Source organism: Pongo abelii, chromosome 2 (genome assembly GCF_028885655.2).
Source record: "Pongo abelii isolate AG06213 chromosome 2, NHGRI_mPonAbe1-v2.0_pri, whole genome shotgun sequence".
NCBI classification, from domain to species: Eukaryota; Metazoa; Chordata; class Mammalia; order Primates; family Hominidae; genus Pongo; species Pongo abelii.
The window spans coordinates 195,146,928-195,161,868 of NC_085928.1; the positions used below are offsets into that span (position 1 = coordinate 195,146,928).

General features: G+C 42.2%; 1 protein-coding gene across 1 annotated transcript in view; it reads right to left on the reverse strand.

The window, feature by feature from the left end:
- Nucleotides 1-12,937, reverse strand: part of C2H3orf70 (chromosome 2 C3orf70 homolog) — an 83,417-nt gene extending 70,480 nt beyond the window's left edge. Inside the window, exon 1 of the mRNA XM_054553101.2 lies at nucleotides 12,541-12,937. Coding sequence (XP_054409076.1) covers nucleotides 12,541-12,736 — 196 coding nt within the window. The 5' untranslated portion in view covers nucleotides 12,737-12,937. The remainder of the gene's footprint in view (nucleotides 1-12,540) is intronic.
- Nucleotides 12,938-14,941: the final 2,004 nt, after the last annotated feature.

Sequence of the window (14,941 nt, forward strand, 5' to 3'; positions counted from 1 at the left end):
GGAATACTGTATTTCCAATCCACATTTGGTTGTAAAACCCAATCATAAGTGGACTCATGCAGTTCAAACCCATGTTGTTCAAGGGTCAACTATAAACTAATCATGCGGTTTTTTGGAATATAAATAAAGATGGAGGAAGCCTCTGCTAAGAGGATGAAAAGATAAACTACAGAGAAAATATCTGCAAACCACTAGACAAAAGTCTAGTATCTATAATAAAGAACTCTCAAAACTCAGTTTAAAAAATCCAATTAGAAAAGGATAAAAAACATGAACAGACATTTCACTAAAGAGGATATATAAATGGCAAATAAGCACATGAACATTAGCCATTAGGTGAATGCAAATTAAAACCAAAATCAGTCATCAATACACACCTGTTGTGGGCTGCATGTCTGTCCCCCAAAATTCATAGGTTGAAATCCTAATCCTCAATGTGAGGGTCTTAGGAACTGGGGCCTTTGGGAAGTAATAATAGGTCTTGAGGGTAGAGCCCTCATGAATGGGATTAAGGCCCTTATAAAAAAGACGCCAGGGCCGGGCGGTGGCTCACGCCTGGAATCCCAGCACTTTGGGAAGCCCAGGCGGATGGATCACTTGAGTCCAGGAGTTTGAGACCAGCCTGGCCATCATGGTGAAACCCTGTCTCTACGAAAAAAAAAAAAAGAAAAATACAAAAATTAACCAGGCATGGTGACCCGCACCTGTAATCCCAGCTACTTGGGAGGCTGAGGCAGGAGAATCGCTTGAACCCAGGAGGCAGAGGCTGCAGTGACCCGAGATCGTGCCACTGCACTCCAGCCTGGGCGACAGAGCAAGACTCTTGTCTCCAAAAAAAAAAAAAAAGAAAAGAAAAAGACCCCAGAAAGTGCTCTATCCCCCTCTCCACCAAGCGAGGATATGATGAGAAATCAGCAATCTAGAACCCAGAAGACAACCCTTGGCAGAACCCAATGATGCTGGCACCCTTATCTCAGTCTTCCAGCATCTAGAACTGCGAGAAACAAACTTCTGTTGTTTATAAGCCGCCCAGTCTCTGGTACTTTGTTATAGCTGCCTGAATTCACTAAGACAAAAGCTACCAGAATGCCTAAAATAAAGACAGTGACACCACCAAATGCTGGTGAGCATGTGGTGAAGAAGCTAGGCCAGTCATACATTGCTAGTGGGAATGTAAAATGGAATAGACCCTCTGGAAAACAGTTTGGCAGTTTCTTAAAAAAAAAAAAGAAACATGTAACTACCATACAGCCTAGCACTTGCACTCTTAAACATTTATACCAGAGAAATGAAGACTATGTTCAAGTAGAAAACTGTACACAAATGTTTACAGTAGATTTATTTATAATAACTAAAAACTGAAAATAGATGTCCTTCAATAGGTGAAAAGTTAAACTGTGGTACATGTATACCATGGAATACTACTCAGCAATAAAAAGGAACAAACTACTGATATATCCAACAAACTGGATGGATCTCCAGAGAGTTATGCTGAATGAAAAAAGCCAATCACAAAAGGTTACGTACTCTATGTTTTCACTTATATAACATTCTTGGAATAAAATTATAGAAATGAAGAATGGGTTAGTGAGTATTATGATATATTAGAAACCAGGGTTTTGCTGACAAGGGAGGTACAAGTATGCAGTGGGGAAATACAAAGGAAACACATACACACACACACACACACACACACACACACACACACACACAGACTTCCTAAATTTGTCCACTGAAAAGTCCTAAATGCAATAATCTCTTAATAAAAATAAGCAGACTCAAAACCCAGATAATGGTTTCCATACCATTTCTCACGAAAAGGAACTCGGTTTCCTTAGAAAAATGATTTCTGATCTGGGGCAGGGAAATTATTAGGTAAGCCTGGGACATCTCGTGCCAGAAAACTGGGAAATGCTCAAATAAATGTTGAGATATATTAAAAAGACATAGAAGCCGGCTTGCAGGCATTCTCACTGGCCAAATTTAAAGACAATTTGAACATCAAAAATAATTATAATACTTGATTGTAACACCCTGAAAAAAAAAAGAATCAATTTGGCTGGGCACAGTGGCTCATGCCTGTAATCCCAGCACTTTGGGAAAGGCCAAGGTGGGCATCGCTTGAGCTCACAAGTTTGAGATCAGCCTGGACAACACAGTGAAACCCCCCTCTCTACAAAAATAAAAAAATGAGCCAGGCATGGTGGCATGCTTCTGTGGCCCCAGCTACTTGGAGGCTGAGGTGGAAGGACTGCTTGACCCTGGGAAGGTTGCACTGCACTCTAGCCTGGGTGACACAGCGAACCCCTGCTCAAAAGCAAAGAATCAATTTGTCTATAGCAACATGAGAAAGATGGGGTACAGTTAGAGAACCTCTTCATTATAAAAGATGTCATCAAATGGTAGAAGGAATGACAGAATTTGAACATCACTGTTTTGCAACCACCAACGTAGTAAGTGATGCATGCAAGGATCTTCACCAATACTAAAATCACTGGGTTAAAGTTTGTTAGGGAACAGACTATTCACTCAGCATCGAAGTATCACCCCACAGATTACTTATTAAAAACCAAAGGGAAAAAAAGCAAAAGGCATCTTTATAATGGAAAGATGTGGCAGTTACCACCTTAGCCTTGGCAGAACAAGACACATGATGTGTTTTCTCATGTGATGCTGTGAGAAGGGCACGATATCACTCATGTAATAACGTGACAAAAATGTTTAATCTAAATCTAATCATGATGAAACAATTAGGCAAATTCAGAATATAGGACATTCTCCAGTTAACTTGGACTCTTCAAAAAATTCAAGTCATCAAAAAAAAGTGTGATTGGTTTAGAGTGATTAAAAGCGGCTAAAGTTACCTAACAATGAAATGCGATATATGAATCTTGATTGAACCCTGGATTTTTTATAAAGTCATTTTCTTTACAATTAAGAAAACTATGGTAGACTGAATTACTGTTAATTATCTTAGGTGTGAGTATAGTATTGTGGTTACATAGAAAAATGTCCTCATTCTTGAGACAGGCATACTGATATATTTCTCTTTTTTTGGCATACTGATATATTTTGGTAGGAAGTGTCATGATGTCTGCAACTTTCTTCTAAATGTATTGGGGGGAAAAGTGAGACAGAGGAAGAGAGTGTGTAGTCAGAAAAAGGGAAAGATAAAGCAAATGAGTCCAACAGATAAAATTTTCCATGAAATACCAAATTGTTATATTCTTAGTGCTTTTATTTCACTAAACATCTATTAAAATGAGATAGAGGTATACAGAAGTACATCTGTATTACACCAAAACACCCAGTTTTAAATGGACAAACAAGCACTAGAGAGGTTAAAGAATTTGTCCTACTTGGGAAGGCACTGTACATACAGCTGGGGAGGTGTTTGTATTATACATTGTTGGCACTCCAGATATTACACATTTTTGGCAGTATGCTTACAAAATACTCTTAAAATATCAGAAAATTGAAGAATAAGAGAAAAGCAAAGGAAAAATCCTGTGAATTTGAGCAAAATAACTTGGAAAGACTGCAATTAAGTTTACTGGCCCAGCATTCTAGCAACCAGGACTCCTCTATTAACTAGCACTCTTGCCATTTTTTCAGTACACAGTGATGAGACTTCTAAAGCACCAAAGTTGAATATGTTCAGTTTCACTTTAACATAGGATGAGCTCTATAATATTTGAATCCTTTGAAACTTGTTAACCCATGTTTGATATATATGATAGCTCTCTATTATTTGGTATATTTGATTAACCAGAGCTGTCCATTGCTTAACAATGGAGGAAAACAGGATGAAGCTGGGGAGTGAGAATTAGAGTAAAATATAAGATTCAATGGTAAAACACACACACACACACACACACACACTCATCACATGGGAACTATTACAAAATAGAACTTTCCACAATGAGAATAAAAAAAATTCTAAGTGTAATATTCAAAACATGTATTTTTATTCTTCGTTGTTTTTCAGTGTTTAATTGAACAAATCAGTACAGTCACAGGGTAGATTCCAGATTAACCAGGACATTTGAGGAAGGGGGAAAACAATTGCTGACTTTGACAATCACAACACCAAGAAGCTGGTACTATTATCCCCATATTAACAACATGAAAACTGAAAGACGGGTTAAGTAACTTCCCCAAACCATGTAACTATTAAGTAGGCACAGCACATTCAAACACGAAGTCTGACTCCAGTGCCTGCCATCGGGACATCTACATTACCTAGTATTTCCACTGCTTTTTGCTTTTTTTGGAGGAGGGGCTGATCCTTCCCTTTACTGAATACTTGCACTAAGTACTTTGCTTGCAATATATTGCTTATTTATTTATTTATTTTTGAGACAGAGTCTCAATCTGCCACCCAGGCTGGAGTGCAATGGCACAATCTTGACTCACTGCAACCTCCACCTCCCAGGTTCAAGCAATTCTTGTACCTCAGCCTCCCAAGTAGCTGGGATTACAGGCATGTACCACCATGCCCGGCTAATTTTTGTATTTTCAGTAAAGACTGGGTTTTGCCATGTTGGCCAGGCTGGTCTTGAACTCCTGACCTCAGGTGATCCGCCTGCCTTGGCCTCCCAAAGTGCTGGGATTACAGGCATGAGCCACCATGCCCAGCCACAATATGTCATTTAATCTTCACAACAATTCTGTGAGGTAGGATTTCTTTAAGAGATGGGGGTCTTGCGATGTTGCTCCTGGGCCAAAGTGGTCCCGAGTAACTGGGACTATAGGCACCCACCATGGTGCTTGGATGAAATAGAATTGTTATTCCTATTTTTCAGGAGAGTACAGTGAAGCAACAGGAGGTTCAGTAATCTACCCAAAGTCACCCTGCAAACAATAAGACTCACAGTTCAAATACAGGGGCTCTTTGCTGGACTATACTCTGCCTTCCACATTCTATGTATATACGATTCCCTATTTTTTAAGAAAACAAATCTTCTACTAGACAACTTCTGGTTGCCGAAGGCCTGTGTTCCTATACTGATTTGGAATTAATAACACAATTTCCCTAGAAACATTCTTTCCTGTAATTAATGAGATCTATAACATGAAAGAACAAATTTGGATGAAGTGAGGATTTTGTAATGTGGGAAATTATAGAAAGGCCCTCAAAAGCCATGTGGTTTAAATCTCTAAGTTCAACAGGCTTGGAAGCCAGTAATAATTAATGGTATGTATACAAATCTAAAAACGGCTTGTGCCAGTCAGAGATTAGTTGAGGATATGACATGACTGAAGCTTCGTATCATACAAATAATAAAAACTGCCTAGTCTTTTTTGCCTCTTTTTAATTTTATTTTCTTCAAATACATTATTAAATGTTTTTTAAAGCATGGTTTTATAGAGTTCACAACCATTCCAAAAATATTCCTACTGCATATAATTGCCCTTCTCTTAAACTCAGAAAGCATTCTCAACATGCTAGTTCCAAAAGGAATTTAAAACAGCTGAAATCATCCTCACTATACCTTCAGTGGAACCAAGAAACCGACAGCCCTGGTTGCCAGCTGGTTTGTAAGATTTTGATATACATTTGCCACAGGCAGCTAGGGGTACTACACGTGACCTTGGGCAAATTTCCTAATCTTAAAAATGAGGATAGTAACAGTACCTATTTCCCAAGATTGTTCTGACGTTTAAATGAGCAAACACATGCAAAAAGATTACAAAAAGTTATGTGCCTGCACATAGCCATGATGTGTGTTATTTGTTATTGCTGAAGTTTACATGCATCCATCATTGAAGCACCAGCTACATAGAAAGACACCTATCAGCGTTCTCTATCTCTGGAAGAACCTATCAGCATTCTCTATCTCTGGAAGAATCTATCTGCTTTCTCTATCTCTGGAAGAACCTATCAGCTTTCTCTATCTCTGGAAGAACCTATCTGCTTTCTCTATCTCTGGAAGAACCTATCAGCTTTCTCTATCTCTGGAAGAACCTATCAGCTTTCTCTGTCTCTGGAAGAACCTATCAGTGTTCTCTATCTCTGGAAGAGCTTTGAGGAAACTCACTCAGAACTTCACCTCACACCTCTCCTCTTAAAATCTGTATCCTCTTCCTTCAACCACTAGACAAAGTTAGAACTCTCATTCTTTTCGAGAGGGAGTTTCGCTCTTGTTGCCCAGGCTGGAGTGCAATGGCGCGATCTTGGCTCACTGCAACCTCCGCCTCCCGAGTTCAAGCGATTCTCCTGCCTCAGCCTCCCGAGGAGCTGGGATTACAGGAATGCGCCACCACACCCAGCTAGTTTTTGTATTTTTAGTAGAGACGGGGTTTCTCCATGTTGGTCAGGCTGGTCTCAAACTCCTGACCTCAGGTGATCCACCCGCCTCAGCCTCCCAAAGTGCTGGGATTACAGGCGTGAGCCACCACGCCCGGCAGAACCCTCATTCTTAGAAAAAAACTTTAGTTGACCTTTCCAACCAAACTACCATTCCTTATTTTTTGTTGTTGTTGCTAGTTTTCATTTATCAAACTTTTTTTTTTAATTATTATTATTATTATTATTATTATACTTTAGGTTTTATGGTATATGTGCACAATGTGCAGGTAAGTTACATATGTATACTTCTTAAACACGTTTTTTGTAGCTATTGTTATTGATATGAATCAGAAGTCCTTTAGGAAAACCAGGTGGCATTTTCCCGTGGAAGTCAGAACCTGATTTTTTGAGTTTTCCTAGAGTTGTATAGAAGCACAAAAACAGAACAAATAGAATAACACAAAATCACAATGCTAATTTACTAACGAAAAGAAGTATATTTGCCCCAAGGTCCTGAGAGCTGAACCCTCTAATCAACTCCTTCTCTCCCTACAGAAAATCTATAAACAGGAAGCCAAATGTATAACCAAACATTTGCTGGGATAGCGCAGCCATAAGGACCAGAGATATTAAACTCTCTAGGCAGCATAACATCTTCTCTGAACAGTCTTGAAAAGCACTCCCAAATTCTGCCCTCTCCAACTCCCATTTGTCTCTATTTCTATGCTGCCCATCTACCTTTGCTGTGACAGTCTTTCTTTAGATATGCTAATACCACCTATTAGACTACATCAAGTCCCACTCTTCCTGCTTTCAACCTGAAACAGAATCTTTTAAGATTTCTTCTACAGAAAATTGAGCTTATGTGATTTTCTTAAGCCAACTCTGAGTTTGGCTGGTAGCACCTACATCATACCACATCCACCCACTCAGCCCCACCTGTCACCTTCTAATCACTTTCTCTTCCTTAACTCTTAACTTGAATGTCACTTCCTATCGTATACAGTGACCTGTTTACAGTTCTCATTCTTCCGGATTTAACTACTGCAATTAATACAACTTGCCACTCATTTCTTAAAAACTTTCCCCATCATTGGCTTTAATGGAACTGACCTCTGTTGGTTCTGCTCACTAATTTTAAATTGCTCTACAGTGCAATGATGGTTGAGTCCGCGTGTAGAATCGAACAGAGCTAGATCCGAATCCAGGCTCTACTCCTTACTATGTGCCCATGGAAAAGCTCTAAGCCTTTTTCCTCAACTGTGAAATGGACATAATTACATAATTGGCTATTAAGTGCTCAGCATAATAAGCTTATTCTGGTACAAAGTAATCACTCAGTAAATACTAACAATTATCTGTGTCCTAATTCTTAGCTCCTAACGCTCTGTTCTTTTTTGCCTTGAAGAGCCTCCAACAGCTTTGACTAATGCTTCAATTAAGTATATTCCTGAAGTCACTGTTGCAAGACTAAACCTTTCACCCTCTTCTCCGTAATAATGAAAATCACTATTTGTGTATTTTACCAATATCTAATAATTAGCTTGCTGAAAACTGGTTTCATCTTCATACTCTTTCTTGAAACACTAATTTCCCCTGACTTCTGCAATACCATATTTTCCAGATTTTTCTTCTCTAGCCATCTCTTCTTAGACTCCTCTGCCAGCTTATCCTCTTGTACCCAGACTCTGATGTCCTAAAAGAAAACACTCTGGTGTTGTAAAGGGAAAGCTTAATGGTTTTCTTTACTTCTCATGCTAGTCTCTCACTTGGTGCTCATGCTTCATCACAGCTACAACTGCAACCTATAAGTAAGTAAATTACTTCCATATTATTTCTAGCCCAGACCTCTCCTCTGAGTTCTACATCCCTATATCTAATTGCCTACTGACATCACCATGTGAGGACAAAGGCAGCTTAAACCCTACAGATCCAAAACTAGATTCATGACCTTCCTCCCAATCCTAGTTACCCAGTATTTTGTTGTTAATGAATGGCACTACCATCCACAGCTGCATAAAGCAGAATTCTAGAAGTTAACCTTAATAATCTTCCCCTCCCTTCCCGACCAAATTTAATCAACCCTATAGATTTCACCTCAAATATCTCTCAAATACACTCTTATCTCCACCTCCACCAATCTAATTTCTTTTTCTTTCTAAGTATTCTAAGTAGCCACAAAAGTCTACTTTACAATACCTACATATGATTTCTTTCCCATCCCTCTTCTCTAGCGAAGCCACGTATTTCTTTCTCTCTCAAAACGCCTCTTGAAAACCTTCACTCGTTAATTCAAGCCAATATCACTCCTTACTGGGAAAAATTAAGTTACACATTCAGATTCATGGTTTATTCAGCTTAATAATCTATTTTTGACAGTGATACCAACAGAACATATGATGCTTTCCTCCCAGGCAACATCCTCAAAAATGCGCCATTACCCAAATATACTAGTCATTTCCTTTAATAATGCATCGAGCACTGAATCTGTGAATGTATATGTGCTTTATGTTTTTTATGGACCTGTACATATTTTTAAGCTTTTTCTATTTTATAAGTCTATATATTTCACAAGATTAAAATCAACCACATAAAACTGAACTTCCTTGTTTTGAATCTACCTTTCTCAAGCATCAGGATAATCCTCTCATTTTAGTATTCTCAGATTTGGCAAACAAACTGATAGTTTTCTCATTCCTATCATATGTGATTTTAAAAGAATTACAAAAGTAAATACAGTATGGGCTGGGCATGGTGGCTCATGCCTGTAACCCCAGCAGTTTGGGAAGCCAAGGCAAGCGGATCACCTGAGGTCAGGAGTTCGAGACCAGCCTGGTCAACATGGTGAAACCCCGTCTCTACTAAAAATACAAAATTAGCCAGGCATGGTGGTGCATGCCTGTAATTCCAGCTACTTGGGAGGCTGAGGCAGGAGAATCGCTTGAACCTGGGAGGTGGAGGTTGCAGTGAGCAGAGATCACGTCACTACACTCCAGCCTGGGCAACAAGAGCAAAACTCTGTCTCCAAAAAAAAAAAAAAACCGGAAATACAGTATGATTGTGTCCTTAGACTCTGCATATAGGGTCCATAATGGTCCATATGGGGTCCATTGTGGTCCAGCTGTATTCATATTTGTATTCTGAGTTTCCAAAATGATGTCTCATAAAGAGAAGGTGTTCAATATATGTTCAACAGAATTAAAGGAATTCTGCTTAGGACTGATACTGTAAACTCCATGAATACCAAAAAAGAAAGGAGAACTTCTCAAACACGTTAACTCTGCTTATTTTGGGCTAAAAAGGGTAGAGAGAATTAATTCCCAGGATAACTGAGGAGATTGTAACAGAGCACCTAGCTGCTTTAAATGAAGTCAAGCTTTTAGTGAACAGGATCACTGAGCTGCTGCCAGTGGAGGAAGTGTGGAGAACCGGAGGACTGCCAAAGACTGGAAAAGAACAAATAACTGTAGTCCTGATTTTTTAAAAAACAGAAACAACTGCCAACTACAGTCCAGTATACTTGACGTCAATCCTTTTCTAAATTCAGATTATTTATTTTAAAACAGTTTCTAACCATTTAGAAAAGAAAATGGTAACCATTTGTGGAATCAACCTGAGTTTTACCAGATTAATCTAATTTCTTGGTTTTTTTTTTAAAAAAAAGAGTGTATGTACAGATAGGTCACAGATCAAAAAGAGGCAGTAAAAACAGTGTGTTGGTAGGATTTCAATAAGGTATTTGACCAGGTTTTCATTACATCCATATACAAGATAAATATAAGATGGATAACAGTGCAACTAGGTGGCCAGGTAATTGTTTGAACAATCATAACTAACAAGTGCTCATTAATGAATTGCTATCAACCTGAAGGGCGGTTCTACCGGCAAGCTTCAGGACTCTATCTGTGGCTTTCTCTTGTTCAACAATTTTATCAGGAACTTTAATGAAGATGTACTGTACTACTGTTGGTATCCAGTATGTGGATGACATGAACCTAGGAGAAACATCTTATAAATATATTAAGAAAGAGCCAGGATCTAAAAACACACACAAAAAAAATTAGGCTAATTCTAATGAAATGAAATTTAATAGGAAAAGATATCTAAGGGATCAGTACCTGTGTCCAAAAATATATATATAACTGTGAGATGGGCAAACAGTGGCTTGTCACATATGTTAAAAAAAAAAAAAAAAAAAACAGCTCAATGGCTTTGATGGCAAGCTTAGTTCAATCTGACAGCAGCAAGCTCAGTAGGTGATGAAGATACCAAAAAAGCTAATGTGATGCTAGCTGCAGCAGTAGCAGTATCTCGAACATGGGAGGTAGTGGTCTTGTTCAACTCTAGACGGATCAGACCACAACTGGAATATTGTCTACCTTTCTAGGGGCCACAGTCTTCAAAGGATCAAAACCACCTTGGCACATGTTCAGAAGAGAACCACCAAGATGCTTAGAAGCCTGAATACTATTCCATAAAAGGAAAGGCAGAAGGGACTGGAAATGTATAAATAGGACAAAGCAATGTCTTAAGAGAAAGATGATCACTAGCTTCATTCAGTCATTCAATGAACATTATTGTTAAACCTATTTCAGGAAAGACATTGTGAGAATGGCCAGGGATACAGAGAGAAGACAGTCCATATGTGCAAGACATTCATATGTATATTCAGCAATGTATATATGAAGAGTTGAAACAGCCATGATCTAAAAAAGGATTCGATTGTTCTATATGATTTCATAAGGCAGAAATAGGAGCAGAAGAAAGAAGTTAGAAAGTAACTGATTTCTGCTCCATATAAGGAAGCAGTCAAGGCTAATGAAGGGAGAAGCTGTCTGAGAAGACTGCAAGGTTCCCATCAGTAACGGTGTACTTAGAGAAGACACTATCAAAATAAGACAGATAGTAACCTGGACTATCTTGAATATTCCTCACATTTTACACAACGATTCTATACTTTCCCACGAAATGAATGAAAGTCCAGATTCTACTTGTGCACTTCAGCATCCCAGGCTTCCTAGAGTTGCTACTTCCAACTCGGCACTCTGTCCCACCGTGAAGCAATGCTTTATATTAACAAAAGGGAACAGATCTGAGCACAATAGGAATAATGAGAAATAGGAAGAAACTGGCCCATAAGCAAATGGAACACCAAAAATCAATACTGTTCTATGTGCCTGGAATTTGTAAAGAAAATGATCCTCTATCCTTGAATTCATAAATTCGATTTAAAATATTCATTTATGTTCGATTAATGTAAATAAGGATTTGTTATGTACTGCATTCCTGGTTGTCAGCTATTTTTTCTCAACAAAGAAAAAATTCATTTTAACTTAAGATCACTTGGAAAATGTCCTAAATAAGCACTCCAAAACCCTTTATTATAAATGTATGTGGAAACTAACTTTAGAATATATTTCTTAAAAGGAATGATTCATCGGATATAGTCCAAATACTGTTAGCTAATCAAATTGTGAAATTCTAATTAAATGGCTACTTAAGTTTACTCTATTTAAAAATCACAGGCAGGAGGCTAAACACAGAGAAAGGGTTTAGACCATTTGGTTCTAGCTTTTATAAATCGGTTTAAGACTATTAAGCTTACTTTCACTCATTTTATTTTGTAATTTTATAAGTCTCATTTATTTGGCTTTAAATTCTACATCTGGGTATTTAAGGAGCTCAACCTTCCAAACTGTTAATATTAACTTCTTGGAAGCAATTCCTCCCACATTAGCGCTTTTTCTCAATTTGTGTACAATCAAGGGGGAAACAATTGGATATCCAAGGGCTCCTTCTTTTAAATAGCAGCCCAGGAAGACAAAAGTGAGAAAGAAAAAGAGGAGCATCTTTAACCAGCAGCCTTGAAAAAAGGCATCCCCAACGGCTGTCACCAACTCTGCTGGTTCGCTCCCATTTCTCAAAACACTGCCTGGAAGCTTTGATCAAAAAAAAAAAAAACAGATTCCCGCTTCCCCGGGACAGGGAGCTCCCTTTTGTAGAAGTAGCTAAAGAAAGCGAGGCGCCCCACGGGATTTCATCTCGTCGCCAAGGCAGCGCCAACCCGAGCCGTCCGGCGCGAGGAAAGCTCCGGCGGGCCCGGAGCCCACGGCGGCCCCAGCCTGCGGCAGAGCAGCCCCGGCAGAGGCCGGAGCCCCGCGGCCGCAGAGTCCCGGCAGCGACCCCGGACGGCCCGGCGGGCGTCCCCCGGACCGCGGCGGAAAGCGGGAAGACGCGGCTCGACTTACAGTGACACCATCCTAGGTGACAGCACCAGTGCAGCTTGAAGCACTTGCCATGGCTGTGCGTGGCACAGATGGACAGCCCGTCGCACGGCTGGAAGTCGGGTCTGCGGGCGGCGCAACTCCGCGCCAAGGCCTGAGCCTCATCTAGTTTCTCGCTCTTCCAACCCCGCTCCGACGCCGCCGATGCCGCCGCACTCATTTCCTCTCCCTCCGCGCGGAGCCGACACCGGGAGCCCGGGAGAAGCGACGTCTGGGTGGGCAGGAAGCCGAGCCGGCTGCGGACGCGGGAGGGCGCGGCACGGGCCGGGAGTCACGCCAGCACGAGGCGGCGGCGGGAGCGCGACGGTCCCAGGCTCGAGGAGGAGCCGCCCCGGGCGCTGCGACCGGGGCCGGGCCTGCAGCCTCCCTCCCTCCGCCGCGGCGCGCGCCGCGCCCCACGCGCACACGCACGCGCACAGGCGCGCGCCGGTCGGCCCCGCGCGACGTTTCTCAGCGAGCCCGGCCTCCTCACACACACCCCGCCGGGGAGCGTGGCCGTCGGCGTCCCCGCCGGTCACAGCGAGGTCCTCCTCACAAACTCACTCCTTCCTCGGAGAAAGACCCCGACGGAGGGCCGTGGTGAACACACACTCCTCGGCCGCTTTGTACTCACATGCACGCCAGCCTACATATGCACTTCCCCCCGAGTGACACTGGCCACCGAGAACTAACACACGCGTCCACAAGCTCCACGGAGGGCTGCGCACACCTGGCCCACGCCCACCCGAACCTCCTAGTGGCCCGGGCCGGGTGCATCGCGTAGCGAGAATCTCACACACACAGCCTCTCCCCACAGGCGTCTCACAGCTCCCTCGTACACACCTCCCCGTGTCTGGGCATGGAGCCCCTGGGAGGCGCGCACACGCTCGTGCACACGCGCGCACTCCCCCAACCCAGGGCCGGCCTCCCGCCACAGCGCGGCCACAGGGCGCGTCAGGGGCCAGCACCGCCAACCCCTGCCCGCCTCGCCCCAAACCCCAGGCCTGCGCGTCGGGGCCTTCCCGCGCCCGCCCCAACCTTCGCCGGGACTGCAGCCCCTCCCCCTTCTCCTCCCACCCCCGGCTCCGTTGAGCGGGAAAGCAACCAAGCTGGGTGCACTGATGTGTGTGTGTGTCTGCGTATGTGTAGTTTGGTGTGCATGGGATGTGTGTGTTGCATGCGTGTGTATGATTATTTGGAGTATGTGTGGTGGGTATGCGTGTGTGGTTGTGTGTGGTTAGCTGTGTTCATGGTACATGGTGGGTGGTATGCGTGATGCAAGTGACTGGTGAGGTGTGTGTATACGTGTGTATGTGAAATGAATGTTATAACTGAGGTGGAGTGTGGGTGGTGTGTGTGTAGTTGAGTGTGTGTGGTGTGCAGAATATGTATATGTGTGTAGTTGGGCGTGCATGTGCTTGTGCACGTGGTGTGGGGGTGGGTATGCTTAGTAATATAGAGTATTTGGTGTGTGTATGGTATATGTGTGGCAGTGCAGTGCGTGTATCTGGCATGTCGAGTGTGCGCATGGTATATACGGATCAAATCGGGTGTGTGTGGTACATAGGGGTGGGTGGGCACACAAACGGGGCTCATGTATGCGGAGGACTCTGCCTTTGTGTGTTAGCGCCTGCTCTGGCCAGCAGGTGTGACTGACCCTGTGGTGGCTGCAGCTTCCCCACACAGTCGGCTTGCACTCCTCCCCCCTGGGGACAAGTTGCTCCAAATAGATTTTCCATGCCAGGCTCTGCTGCTGAGAACCGACCCCAGGCTGGATTCAGTGAAGAGGAAACAAACCATTTGCTCCCAGGGTGCAATGCTGGGAATTAGTGTTTCCCTACAACAAGGCCAGAACCCAGCCTTGAACACAGAAAAGGAGGGGACACCCCCTCCTTATTTGCCAAACGTTTTTCACAGCACAGAAGAATGCTTGTTCAAGGAACAAGGCTTTCAGCACAAACACTGTGTGGGAACATGTTTATGCCCAGGTCCACTTTCTCCTTTATGCCTTTCCTGCTTTGCACTGAGAAGAGACTCGTCATGGTTTTGAAATAACCAAATTCATCCTCAAGCGCTGAAAATCCTTGCTGCCAGAAGCAATCTTTCATAATTTTCCCTTTTATTTAACCTTGGCTTGAGAAGGGAAATGTAATTTGCATATATCTGACTCTGGTGAAATCTTCATTTATTAGGGATTGGGGAGAGACTCAATTTGGCAGCAAAAGTATTTTCCAGAAAGGTCTGAATCAAAATCAGAAACTCTAATTCCCCCATTAACCTAACATTGAAACTGTTGCAAACATGAAGAATCATCTCATCAGCTTCCACCCCAACTGCTCCCCGCCTCAAAAAATCCTAAAGGAATACATCTCTGACATAAAATCTA